The sequence below is a fragment of the Gossypium hirsutum genome, chromosome A01 (genome assembly GCF_007990345.1).
Source record: "Gossypium hirsutum isolate 1008001.06 chromosome A01, Gossypium_hirsutum_v2.1, whole genome shotgun sequence".
NCBI classification, from domain to species: Eukaryota; Viridiplantae; Streptophyta; class Magnoliopsida; order Malvales; family Malvaceae; genus Gossypium; species Gossypium hirsutum.
The window spans coordinates 34,475,350-34,490,294 of record NC_053424.1 but is presented as its reverse complement, the minus strand read 5'-3'; the positions used below and the strand labels follow the sequence as shown (position 1 = coordinate 34,490,294).

General features: G+C 38.1%; 1 protein-coding gene and 1 non-coding gene across 2 annotated transcripts; one reads left to right on the top strand and one right to left on the bottom strand.

Moving 5' to 3' along the window:
* Positions 1 to 270: 270 nt before the first annotated feature.
* LOC121212468 (uncharacterized) lies at positions 271 to 837 on the bottom strand. The gene is made up of 2 exons (XM_041085267.1): positions 684 to 837; positions 271 to 554 (listed from the first exon to the last, which is right to left on the bottom strand). Exons 1-2 carry the CDS (start codon positions 835 to 837, stop codon positions 271 to 273), a joined length of 438 nt encoding a protein of 145 aa, XP_040941201.1.
* Positions 838 to 14,349: 13,512 nt separating this feature from the next.
* Positions 14,350 to 14,455, top strand: LOC121208420 (small nucleolar RNA R71). The gene has a single exon (XR_005903443.1). It is a non-coding gene; the product is annotated as a small nucleolar RNA R71 (small nucleolar RNA).
* Positions 14,456 to 14,945: the final 490 nt, after the last annotated feature.

Here is a 14,945-nt window from a genome sequence, read left to right as displayed (position 1 = left end):
CCAACCTAATGCTTTTTTGAATTTCTTAAGCACAACTAACAACTTAACCTCTTGCTCATTAGTTAGCTCAGCAGATAACCACAATTAGCATGTTATCCTTTCCTAAATATTTGTACTTTAACTGTGAAGGTAAAGTTTTAAATCTAAGGTCAGTGGTTCTTCTATGGAAAATTTAGAAGGGCTGAAAGTTCGGGCCGATAAATCTAATATGTCATACCTTTTTCCAGGTCCATCGAAAATTAGTTTAGATTCCAGCAACTCATTATTGTGTCATAAAGGCTCTTCATCATCAATATCAATTGAATCTGATTCATTATGCTCTTTGTCATGGTATTCTTTCTCAAATTCCTCTTCCACAACGAAATCTAACAAACTGATAGCATGACACTTATCGATATCAGTAGCACATTTCAAAGCCTTGAAAACATTAAAAGTGATCTGTTGACCGTTCACCCCCATAGTTAATTCTCCTTTTTGAACATCAATCACAGTCCTACCTGTTGCAAGGAAAGGTCTACCCAGAATAATTGGCACATCTTTGTCAGCTTTACAGTCTTATACAATGAAATCAATAGGAAAAATGAATTTATCTACCCTTACTAGAAAATATTTGATTTTTCCTTCTGGGTATGCATATGATTGTTTTGCCAATTGCAAGGTTACTGTGGTAGGTCTTGCTTCACCAATTCCCAGCTTTTTGAACACAGACATGGGCATAAGATTTATGCTCATTCCTAAAACACACAAGGCCTTCCCAATATATTGGTTGCTAATTGAGTGAGGTATTGCGAAGCTTCTTGAGTCCTTCAACTTTGGAGGCAGTTTATTTGTCAACATAGTATTGCACCCTTCAGTGAGTGCGTGTAACACCCCGTACCCGAGACCGTTGCCGGAGTCGAACGCGAGGTGTTAACAGACTTAATTACTTTGTTTTCACAGTCCATTAAAAAATTTCCAGACAGGCTGGCTAACCGCGTCACTGTCGCCTTAAAAATCATATCTCGAGTTCAAAAACTCGAAAACTGATTCCGTAAATTTCCCCAAAATTAGACTCATATATCCATCTGTGGATTTATTTCTAGAATTTTTGGTCAGGCAAATTGGTACAGTTTTTTAGTTAAAGTCTCCCCTGATTCTGGGTTCGACTACTCTGACCTTCATGTATTCTGACTTGGATATCTCCCTGTACAGAGCTTCAATACTCATGCCGTTTGTTTCTAATGAAACTAGACTCAAAGGGGAATCCATACATATAAGGAATGACTTCTAATTATCTCTGAATAATTTATGGTGAATTTTCAAAGTCGAAACAGGAGATCCAGAAACCGTTCTGGTCCTGTTTCACGAGAACTTTAATATCTCTTAATATACTGTTCATATGATTGTTTCGTTACTTTAATATGAAATTAGATTCATCAAGGTTCGATCACATAATTTATTCACTATTTAATTCCATTCCTACAAATTTTAGTGATTTTTCAAATCCACACCACTGCTGCTGTCAGCATCTGTTTTCAAGGTAAACTTTACCTATTTCGTGGTTACCATGGACCAACTAGGGTTTTGTCATACATAGGTCCACATATGATCATATTTAGCCATTCCAATGGCTGATCATTTGCCCAACACTTCTATTTCAATCCATAGTCACATCATGAAACCATATATATATACATAAACACAAATGGTCTAATGCCATACTCCACTTCTACGAGCCATTTTCGCATGGCTGTACACACATACATCACAAAAAGTACTTAAAAACAACAAGGGGTAGTCCTATACATGCCATATCCAGAGTTCAACTAAAAGAGTACCAAAAGGGCTTTGATAGTGTGGATGACTTCGACTTCGATGATCCCGAATCCGATAGCTAACGAACAAAATCTATAAAACAGAGAGCCAAAGCAACGGGGTAAGCATTTTAAAGCTTAGTAAGTTTCAAGTAATGAAATCGGCTTTGACTAAAGTATTACATTCACATAGCTAAATGAATCACTTTATTAATACACATTCTCATAATCATACTTACTTCACACTTCATCAACATATACACACACAAGGTATCAACTTATCTAAAAGCCGAAAGTTCGTTAGTCGATTGAACGAATACTATTTAAAACGAATCGACTTTTCCGAAGCACATGCAAACATACCTTATCGTTTGGGTTTGTCGAGCGTATTAATTGAATTTATTACAGCACAAAACGCTCACATTCAAACCCAAGTTTCTTCGGAATTTAGCCGGATATAACCACAAGCACAATTGCCTTCGGGTCTTAACCCGGGTATAGCAACTCGCACGAATGCCTTCGGGTCTTAGCCCGGATATATCATCTCGCACAAATGCCTTCGGGTCTTAGCCCGGATATATCAACTTGCACAAATGCCTTCGGGTCTTAGCCCGGATATATCAACTTGCACAAATGCCTTCGGGTCTTAGCCCGGATAAAATCACTAGCATAAATGCCTTCGGGACTTAGCCCGGATGTATTCAAATGCTCATGCACACATATATCAATAATCATAACACATCCATATCTTATTTTCGTTACTAAGGCTCAAACACAAACATTTATTAAACCTTTCCAATTTCGGCTCAATAGCCACACACGAAGAGTATGATTTCAATTGGCTTTATAACATAGTCTCTATGCACATTCGGCTATCTGTCATAGTATGACTAATCATTTCAATATAATTCAAGTAGGGTCATTACTCGAAGACTTACCTCGGATGTTGTCGAACGACTTCAATGGCTATTCAATTACTTTTTCCTTCCCTTTATCGGATTTAGTTCCCCTTTGCTCTTGAGCTTAAGTTCAACAAATTTTAAAATAGTCATTAATCGACTATTCAAGTATTACTTTCAGAATATAATACATATAGATTCGACTTTCACACACATAGATTATAGTAAGCTTTATAAAAATCAATAAATAATTCATTAGCAAATTTTCATTAATGTTTACAATATAATTACAATTTCCCGATAAGCTGACTTCCTGAGCAACAGTCACTAAAGTTTTTATAACTGGAGCTACGAAACTCCAAATCAATTGCCGTAAATTTTCCTTGATAGAAGACTCATTTATCTATTATCCATAAAAATTTCAAAATTTTTAGTTTAGCCCATCAATACCAGATTTTTCTTAAAGTTCACCTTGTTTCACTGTTTGACTAAACTGACTATCCTTCACTACGAATCAAATTTCTCATTGTACAGAATTCAAAATATGTTCTTGTTTATTTCATTTGAAACTAGACTCATTAAGGAGTCTAAGCACATAAATTTTATCTTAGGGACATTTTTGTACAATTTACACTGATTTTATAAAAACAGGACAGGGAATCTAGTAGTCATTTTGACTCAGCCCCACAATACTTCAAATATCTCAAGATCGGTAACTCTTTTGTTTTTATAGTTTCTTTTGTAAGAAACTAGACTCTTCAAGCTTTAATGAAATAATTTACTCAGCTTCTAATTCAACTCCTACAAATTATGGCGATTTTCCAAAATCACCTTACTGCTGCTGTCCCCAAGCAGATTATTACCAAATCAAATGCTAACATTTGCATTTCACCTTAGTAGCTAGCTTAGCAAACCTTAATTAAACATATAATTCACACATATCACATTCCAAGCATTCAATCTATTCTATCACTTAAGGTACAAACATTACTCAATAACTTCCTAACTCAAATTCGGCAACTACACCATGACCATCTTAACTCGTTTCTCATCTTGCTAACAAAAACATAGTAAAGCAAATCTTCATACACAATGGTTATCAATTCATCCATTCACTAGGGACATAACCTAATGTTCAATAACAACCCCTCCTTTATCAAGTACACATTCGGCCTTGGTACCTAATAAGGTAGTCGATTCCTTTCCCTTTAGCACCCATTGCTCACATATGATTATTTGTATAGTTCAAACACTCATCTATCTTTGCTCATCTAAATTTAACATGGAACAACAAAATTCACCATTGTCAAATACCATAGCCGAAAGCCCTAGTCCATAACACAATCAAAGTTTCTACATGGGTTACCAAAGTAGCTTGATATCTTACTCAAGATTAACCAAAATTTCATGAACTAATATAAATTTCTTACCTTGCTATTAGCCTAGGATGACCGAATGCCTCCCTCCCAACTTCCTCTTTACAATCGGCCAAGAAAAACCAAGGATACAAGCTTTGTTTTCATTACTTTTTCTTTTTTATTCTTTCTTTTATTTATTTCCTTTCTTTTGCATAAAATAATGGCCATTTAATTAAGATTTAGTACATATTATATATATGTGACCATCATGGCCGGCCACCACTTATAAAAAAAGGGGTATTTGACATGCAAGTACAATTATTTGCAACATGCATAAATGGGCCACTTTACATTAGCCTAGCACATTTCTAATTTTCTCACATAAGTCCCATTTAATAAAATTCACTTACAATTAACAAAATTCAAACATGAAATTTTCACACATGCATATATACATATAAGAAACATCAAATATGACGGTCAATTATTTTTACGACTCGGTTTAGCGGTCCTGAAACCACTTCCCGACTAGGGTCAATTTTGGGCTGTCACAACTCTCCCCCACTTAAGAAATTTTCGTCCCCGAAAAGCTTACCGGTAAATAGGTTTGGGTATCGTTCTTTCATCGAGCTCTCGGTTTCCCAAGTAGCTTCCTCGATCCCGTGTTTGAGCCATAACACCTTCACTAACGGAACCCTTTTGTTTCGCAACTCCTTCACTTCACGAGCTAGGATACGTATCGGTTCTTCTTCATAACTCATATCGGCTTGAATTTCAACCTCTGATGGGCTAATTATGTGTGATGGATCAGATCGATAGCGTCGAAGCATCGAAACATGAAAGACGTCGTGAATCCTTTCAAGCTCAGGGGGCAAAATCAATCTATACGCAACCGGACCAACTCGTTCGGAGATTTCGTACGGCCCAATGAATCTCGGACTCAACTTGGCCTTACGGCCAAATCTGAGTACCTTTTTCCAAGGCGAAACTTTAAGAAACACTTTATCTCCCACCTGATATTCAATGCCTTTTCGTTTCAAATCCGCATACGATTTCTGACGATCTGTGGCTGTCTTCAGACTTTCACGAATTATTTTTACTTTCTGTTCGGCATCTTTAATCAAATCAACTCCGAAAATTTTACTTTCACCGAGCTCGGTCCAAAACAATGGTGTACGACATTTACGACCGTACAAAGCCTCGTAAGGTGCCATCTTAATACTTGATTGAAAACTATTGTTGTAAGCGAATTCAATCAAAGGTAAATATCGTTCCCATGAACTACTGAACTCGAGGATGCAACATCTCAACATATCCTCAAGTATCTGAATTATCCGCTCGGATTGACCATCGGTTTGGGGGTGAAAAGCAGTGCTAAAATGCAGCTTGGTACCCAAAGCTTCTTGCAATTTCTTCCAAAATCGTGAGGTGAATCTCGGATCTCTATCCGACACGATAGAAATAGGTACCCCGTGTAATCTCACAATCTGAGAAACGTACAATTCAGCTAGTCTATCCAATGAAAAATCCGTACGCACGGGGATAAAGTGAGTCGACTTAGTCAGTCTATCGACAACAACCCAAATCGCATCCTTCTTACTTGCTGACAATGGCAGTCCGGACACAAAGTCCATTGTGACTCGATCCCATTTCCACTCGGGTATCATGATCGGCTGAAGTAATCCTGAAGGCACTTGATGTTCCGCCTTCACTTGTTGACATATTAAACATCTTGAAACAAAGTCGGAGATGTCTCGTTTCATACCATGCCACCAAAACTGACGTTTCAAATCGTTGTACATTTTCGTACTCCCCGGGTGAATTGACATTCGGCTACAATGGGCTTCGTTTAGAATCATCGAAATGAGCTCTGAATTTCTTGGAACACACAACCGACTTCTGAACCTCAAACAATCGTCATCATCAATTTGAAATTCGGATTCCATATTCGGAACACATTCAGCCCGTTTTGCAACCAATTCATCGTCGACTTTCTGAGCTTCACGAATTTGACGAATCAATAATGGTTTGGCCTCTAATTCAGCTACTAACACATTGTCGGGTAGAACAGACAAGTGCACATTCATCGCTCGTAAAGCAAATAGTGATTCTGGCTTAAGGCGTCCGCAACCACATTAGCCTTTCCCGGGTGGTAATCAATGACAAGCTCGTAATCTTTCAACAACTCAAGCCAACGTCTTTGTCGCAGATTTAAGTCTCTTTGAGTCATAAAATATTTGAGACTTTTGTGATCCGAAAATACATGGCACTTTTCACCAAATAAGTAATGTCGCCATATTTTTAAAGCGAATACGATGGCAGCTAGTTCGAGATCATGGGTCGGATAATTTTCTCATGTGGCTTTAATTGTCTCGACGCATAGGCCACCACTCGACCTTCTTGCATCAATATGCAACCCAACCCAAGTAGGGATGCGTCACTATAAATGACAAATTCTTTTCCTGATTCGGGTTGCACTAAAATTGGAGCTTCAGTCAAATAAGTTTTCAGTTGATCGAAACTTTTCTGACATTTCTCCGTCCATTCGAACTTAACATCCTTTTGAAGTAGCTTCGTCATTGGTGTGGCTATCATCGAGAAACCCTTTACGAACCGTCTGTAGTAACCGGCAAGTCCCAAAAAGCTCCGAACCTCAGTAATATTTCTCGGAGGCTTCCAGTTAAGTATGGCTGAAATTTTGCTCGGATCAACTCGAATACCCGATGCAGATACCACATGACCCAAAAAGCTAACCTCTCCTAACCAGAACTCACACTTACTGAATTTAGCATATAACTGCTTATCCCGCAAAATTTGCAACACTAGTCTCAGGTGCTCAGCATGTTCGGTCTCATCTCTTGAATAGACCAAGATATCATCAATGAACACAACTACGAACCGATCCAAATATGGTCTGAAGATCCGATTCATCAAATCCATGAATACCGCAGGGGCATTAGTGAGCCCAAATGGCATCACTAAGAACTCGTAGTGACCATATCTCGTTCTGAAGGCAGTTTTGGGTATGTCCGAATCTTGAATTCGCAACTGATAATAGCCCGATCTCAAATCTATTTTTGAGAACACTGAGGCTCCCTTCAGTTGGTCGAACAAATCATCGGTACACGGTAACGGATATTTGTTCTTTATTGTCACTTTATTCAGCTGACAATAGTCAATGCACAACCTCATGGTTCCGTCCTTCTTTTTCACGAACAATACTGGTGCACCCCAAGGTGAGAAACTTGGTCGGGCGAAACCTCTATCCGTCAATTCTTGCAACTGAGCTTTCAACTATTTTAACTCGGTTGGTGCCATACGATACGGAGCTATCGAAATCGGCGTAGTCCCAGGTACAAGCTCAATACCAAACTCTATCTCCCGAACAGGTGGTAAACCCGGTAATTCTTCAGGAAAAACATCCGGGTATTCACAAACCACCGGCATAGATTCGGGTTTCTTTTCTAATTCTTTGTCATCAATTACATACGCAAGGTATGCTTCGCACCCTTTTCTTACATATTTCTGGGCCAACATTGAGGATATTACAGCTGGCAACCCCTTTAAGTCCGTAGACTCAACTCGGATTATCTCGTTATTTGCGCACCTCAAATCAATAGTCTTGCTTTTGCAATTCACAACTGCATCATGCGCGGTCAGCCAATCCAAACCAAGAATAACATCAAATTCATCAAACGGAAAAAGCATCAAGTCCGTCGGAAAACAGGAACCTCGAATTACTAGGGGACATTTCTTACACACTTTGTCGACAAGCACGTAACGACCCAAGGGATTTGATACCCGAATTACGAACTCAGTAGACTCAATAGGTAAAGTCTTACTGGATGCTAAGGTTTCACATATGTAAGAATGAGTAGAACCGGGGTCAACCAAAGGTCAATCAAAGCAATTACATTAGTATCAAAGAGAGTAAAAGTACCGGTAATAACATCAGGCGAAGAAGCATCCTCGAGGGCACGTATAGCATAAGCTCTGGCAGGCGCACGAGCCTCGGATCTGGTCGTAGCATCTCTAGATCCTCTCTGACCACCACTAGCATTGCCCGTATTTCTAGATGGTCTACCTCGAGTAGTGGTAGCACCCAGTTTCCCACTCTGATTTACATTCTGTTCAGACAACCTCGGGCAATCTTTAATGAAGTGGTCAACTGATCCGCACTTGTAACAGGAGCGGTCATGGGATCTACAACTCCCCGAATGCCATTTACCGCAATATCGACATTCCGTTCTGTCTCGACGTTCATTCCCAACACTGGCGACCGAAGTGCCTCGTGTACCCACAGGGGGTCGATCACGATCTCGTCTAAAAAGGCCCGAAGTGCCTCTAGACCGGCCCACATCATCTCAAAATTTCTTCGATGCCTGTTGAAGAGACTTTCCCGAGGATCTTTTACGAAACTCTCCAGTTCCCACATCAACTTTTTGTTTTTCTTTTCTAAGCTCTTCGGCTTTACAAGCTCGCTCGACAAGTACTACGAACTCTCGTATTTCAAGAATGCCAACGAACATTTTTATATCTTCATTCAGCCCATCCTCGAAGCGTTTACACATGATAGCCTCGGACGAAACATATTCCCGAGCGTATCTACTAAGTCTAACAAATTTTCGCTCGTAATCAGTGACTGACATAGAACCTTGCTTAAGCTCAAGAAATTCCTTCCGTTTTTTATCAACAAATCTCTGACTGATATACTTTTTTCGAAACTCAGTTTGGAAAAACTCCCAAGTTACTTGCTCTCGGGGTACAACAGAAGTCAGAGTACTCCACCAATAGTAGGCAGAATCGCGTAGCAAGGAGATAGTACACTTTAGGCATTCATCGGGTGTACAAGATAGCTCATCGAGTACCCGGATAGTGTTGTCCAACCAAAATTCAGCTTGCTCGGCGTCGTCGCTATCCGTAGCTTTAAATTCAGTAGCCCCATGTTTTCGGATTCTGTCAACTGGGGGCTTATTTGACCTTATCTGGTCAATTTCCGGAGGTAGTGTAGGTGCGGGGGTTGTATTAGTCGGGAATGGAGGTTGTGGAACAGCCGTATTAGTTCGAATGTATTGGTTGAACCAATCATTCATCACGCTATAGAAAGCTTGTCTAGCTTCATCATTCGGATTACTAGCATTAGGTTGAGAGTCCGCCAGCGCTGTCCCTTGTGCGGGAGCAGGCGCTACACTCTCAAGATCATCAGCTACCGCTCGGTCGGGATCGGGATCCATTACTATAAATAAACACATTTGCAAATGTCAGAAATCGCCACACTATCAATTAATCACATAAAATGGCATGTATAGCTAGACCCAACGCATTACGGTAGTCCTAGAATCGACTAAACCGTAGCTCTGATACCAATAAAATTGTAACACCCCGTACCCGAGACCGTTGCCGGAGTCGAACGCGAGGTGTTAACAGACTTAATTACTTTGTTTTCACAGTCCATTAAAAAATTTCCAGACAGGCTGGCTAACCGCGTCACTGTCGCCTTAAAAATCATATCTCGAGTTCAAAAACTCGAAAACTGATTCCGTAAATTTTCCCTGAAATTAGACTCATATATCCATCTGTGGATTTATTTCTAGAATTTTTGGTCGGGCAAATTGGTACAGTTTTTTAGTTAAAGTCTCCCCTGATTCTGGGTTCGACTACTCTGACCTTCATGTATTCTGACTTGGATATCTCCCTGTACAGAGCTTCAATACTCATGCCGTTTGTTTCTAATGAAACTAGACTCAAAGGGGAATACATAAATATAAGTAATGACTTCTAATTATCTCTGGATAATTTATGGTGAATTTTCAAAGTTGAAACAGGAGATCCAGAAACCGTTCTGGTCCTGCTTCACGAGAACTTTAATATCTCTGAATATACTGTTCATATGATTGTTTCGTTACTTTAATATGAAATTAGATTCATCAAGGTTCGATCACATAATTTATTCACTATTTAATTCCATTTCTACAAATTTTAGTGATTTTTCAAATCCACACCACTGCTGCTGTCAGCATCTGTTTTCAAGGTAAACTTTACCTATTTCGTGGTTACCATGGACCAACTAGGGTTTTGTCATAAATAGGTCCACATATGATCATATTTAGCCATTCCAATGGCTGATCATTTGCCCAACACTTCTATTTCAATCCATAGTCACATCATGAAACCATATATATATACATAAACACAAATGGTCTAATGCCATACTCCACTTCTACGAGCCATTTTCGCATGGCTGTACACACATACATCACAAAAAGTACTTAAAAACAACAAGGGGTAGTCCTATACATGCCATATCCAGAGTTCAACTAAAAGAGTACCAAAAGGGCTTTGATAGTGTGGATGACTTCGACTTCGATGATCCCGAATCCGATAGCTAACGAACAAAATCTATAAAACAGAGAGCCAAAGCAACGGGGTAAGCATTTTAAAGCTTAGTAAGTTTCAAGTAATGAAATCGGCTTTGACTAAAGTATTACATTCACATAGCTAAATGAATCACTTTATTAATACACATTCTCATAATCATACTTACTTCACACTTCATCAACATATACACACACAAGGTATCAACTTATCTAAAAGCCGAAAGTTCGTTAGTCGATTGAACGAATACTATTTAAAACGAATCGACTTTTCCGAAGCACATGCAAACATACCTTATCGTTTGGGTTTGTCGAGCGTATTAATTGAATTTATTACAGCACAAAACGCTCACATTCAAACCCAAGTTTCTTCGGAATTTAGCCGGATATAACCACAAGCACAATTGCCTTCGGGTCTTAACCCGGGTATAGCAACTCGCACGAATGCCTTCGGGTCTTAGCCCGGATATATCATCTCGCACAAATGCCTTCGGGTCTTAGCCCGGATATATCAACTTGCACAAATGCCTTCGGGTCTTAGCCCGGATATATCAACTTGCACAAATGCCTTCGGGTCTTAGCCCGGATAAAATCACTAGCATAAATGCCTTCGGGACTTAGCCCGGATGTATTCAAATGCTCATGCACACATATATCAATAATCATAACACATCCATATCTTATTTTCGTTACTAAGGCTCAAACACAAACATTTATTAAACCTTTCCAATTTCGGCTCAATAGCCACACACGAAGAGTATGATTTCAATTGGCTTTATAACATAGTCTCTATGCACATTCGGCTATCTGTCATAGTATGACTAATCATTTCAATATAATTCAAGTAGGGTCATTACTCGAAGACTTACCTCGGATGTTGTCGAACGACTTCAATGGCTATTCAATTACTTTTTCCTTCCCTTTATCGGATTTAGTTCCCCTTTGCTCTTGAGCTTAAGTTCAACAAATTTTAAAATAGTCATTAATCGACTATTCAAGTATTACTTTCAGAATATAATACATATAGATTCGACTTTCACACACATAGATTATAGTAAGCTTTATAAAAATCAATAAATAATTCATTAGCAAATTTTCATTAATGTTTACAATATAATTACAATTTCCCGATAAGCTGACTTCCTGAGCAACAGTCACTAAAGTTTTTATAACTGGAGCTACGAAACTCCAAATCAATTGCCGTAAATTTTCCTTGATAGAAGACTCATTTATCTATTATCCATAAAAATTTCAAAATTTTTAGTTTAGCCCATCAATACCAGATTTTTCTTAAAGTTCACCTTGTTTCACTGTTTGACTAAACTGACTATCCTTCACTACGAATCAAATTTCTCATTGTACAGAATTCAAAATATGTTCTTGTTTATTTCATTTGAAACTAGACTCATTAAGGAGTCTAAGCACATAAATTTTATCTTAGGGCCATTTTTGTACAATTTACACTGATTTTATAAATACAGGACAGGGAATCTAGTAGTCATTTTGACTCAGCCCCACAATACTTCAAATATCTCAAGATCGGTAACTCTTTTGTTTTTATAGTTTCTTTTGTAAGAAACTAGACTCTTCAAGATTTAATGACATAATTTACTCAGCTTCTAATTAAACTCCTACAAATTATGGCGATTTTCCAAAATCACCTTACTGCTGCTGTCCCCAAGCAGATTATTACCAAATCAAATGCTAACATTTGCATTTCACCTTAGTAGCTAGCTTAGCAAACCTTAATTAAACATATAATTCACACATATCACATTCCAAGCATTCACTCTATTCTATCACTTAAGGTACAAACATTACTCAATAACTTCCTAATTCAAATTCGGCAACTACACCATGACCATCTTAACTCGTTTCTCATCTTGCTAACAAAAACATAGTAAAGCAAATCTTCATACACAATGGTTATCAATTCATCCATTCACTAGGGACATAACCTAATGTTCAATAACAACCCCTCCTTTATCAAGTACACATTCGGCCTTGGTACCTAATAAGGTAGTCGATTCCTTTCCCTTTAGCACCCATTGCTCACATATGATTATTTGTATAGTTCAAACACTCATCTATCTTTGCTCATCTAAATTTAACATGGAACAACAAAATTCACCATTGTCAAATACCATAGCCGAAAGCCCTAGTCCATAACACAAATCAAAGTTTCTACATGGGTTACCAAAGTAGCTTGATATCTTACTCAAGATTAACCAAAATTTCATGAACTAATATAAATTTCTTACCTTGCTATTAGCCTAGGATGACCGAATGCCTCCCTCCCAACTTCCTCTTTACAATCGGCCAAGAAAAACCAAGGATACAAGCTTTGTTTTCATTACTTTTTCTTTTTTATTCTTTCTTTTATTTATTTCCTTTCTTTTGCATAAAATAATGGCCATTTAATTAAGATTTAGTACATATTATATATATATGACCATCATGGCCGGCCACCACTTATAAAAAAAGGGGTATTTGACATGCAAGTACAATTATTTGCAACATGCATAAATGGGCCACTTTACATTAGCCTAGCACATTTCTAATTTTCTCACATAAGTCCCATTTAATAAAATTCACTTACAATTAACAAAATTCAAACATGAAATTTTCACACATGCATATATACATATAAGAAACATCAAATATGACGGTCAATTATTTTTACGACTCGGTTTAGCGGTCCCGAAACCACTTCCTGACTAGGGTCAATTTTGGGCTGTCACAGTGCGACTATTTCAAATTCTCCCAATCTTCGCTTCTTTGAAAGTATGTCTTTCATAAACTTGACATAGTTAGGAATTTGTTCTAAAGCTTCCACTAAAGGAATATTGATGTGAAGTTGCTTAAGGACATCCAAGAATCGCCTGAAATGTTGGTCTTGCTTGTGATTTTGAAAGCATTGGGGAAATGGTGCGGGTGGGCGAACTTCAGGTTGTAATGATTATTTTACTTGGGCATTGTGTTCGGCAGTGCTATCTGAGTTTGCTTCGGCGTTGGTTGGTCTAATTTTCTCAGTTGTGGTGATTTTATTGGGTTGTTCAAGTGTGTTACTTGTAATTGTTTCTGAATTCACTGATTCAGGAAGAATATTCTTGACAAGTCTATATAGTTGTGTGCCACTTTTAAGAGTGAGTACTTTACAATATTATTTCCCTTGTAGTTTTGTATTCTCAATATCATTAGGCAAAGTTTCTTGTGTTCTTGAGTTCAAAGCATTAGCTATCTATCCTACTTGATTCTCTAAAGCTTGTAATGATGATGCTTGGCTCTGGATCACAACATCATTCTTGGCCATATACTCATTTACTAGAGACTCAATAGATGATGAAAAAGATAATGTTTGTCATTGTTGAACTTGTTGATGGGGCAGTATAGACTGATTGAAACCAGGTGGAACATTCATGGCATTAGATCTAATAGCCGTGTTGGAATTTCTAGCTCCTTGATTGTTCTACCCAAAATTTGGGTGCTGTTTCCAACTAGGGTTGTACGTGTTGGAATAAGGATTATTATTCCTATTGAAGTTGTCCATATAGTAGACAGATGCTGGGTTCGAGGGACATTCTTCAAACATGTAATCCTCACCACAATAAACACAAGATAACCCAATGCTTTTAGCTCTTTCACCTCACTAGGCTTTTGCATGGTCTTTATCATGTTGGCTAAAGAAGATACCTGAGTAGTGAGCGAGGTAATAGTATCAAGTTTGAATGATCCAACCACTCTCCTACCAATTCTGGCTCTTGTTGTGGGGTATTGATAATCATTATTGGTGATTCTATCCAAAATCTCGTAGGCTTCATTGTAGGACTTATCCAACAAAGTTCCATTAGTTGAAACATCAACCACATCCATGTCTGTGCATTCAAACCATTGTAGAACATCTCCATTTAGGTCCAATGTTGAAATACATGCATAGGACTTTTCCTAAGCAAATCTTTTAACCTTTCCCATGCTTCATACAGTGTTTCATCCTCTAGTTGCTTGAAGGATGTTATGTCATTTCTCAGTTTGGCATTCATATTGGGTGGGATATCGCAGTAGAAATCTTTGACAGATATCATTCCATGATTCTACTGTTCCAGATGGTAAAGCATTGAGCCATGTTCTAGCATGTTCTCTTAAAGATTAGGGAACAATTTAAGTTTTAGAGCATATTCAGGGACACCTTGCTTTCTAAAAGAATTGCAAACCTTCAAGAAAAGTTTTAAGTGCAATATGGGATCTTCAATTGGAAAACTACCAAACTGACCAATTGATTGAAACATCTGAAACATTACAGGTTTCAATTCAAAGTAGGGAGCTTGAATTTGTGGCCTGACTATTCAAGGATTTAGGTTGTCTATGATAGGCACTACATGCTCTAGAATTTGCCTATCCCGATCATCAAACATCTGAGCAATAAGAGGATTAATATTTGGAGCTCCTAGATTAAGTTTCACATTCGTAGCAGGTGGATTGTTACCGTCTTGATTCATTACTCTTTGTTCTCTTCTACTTCTT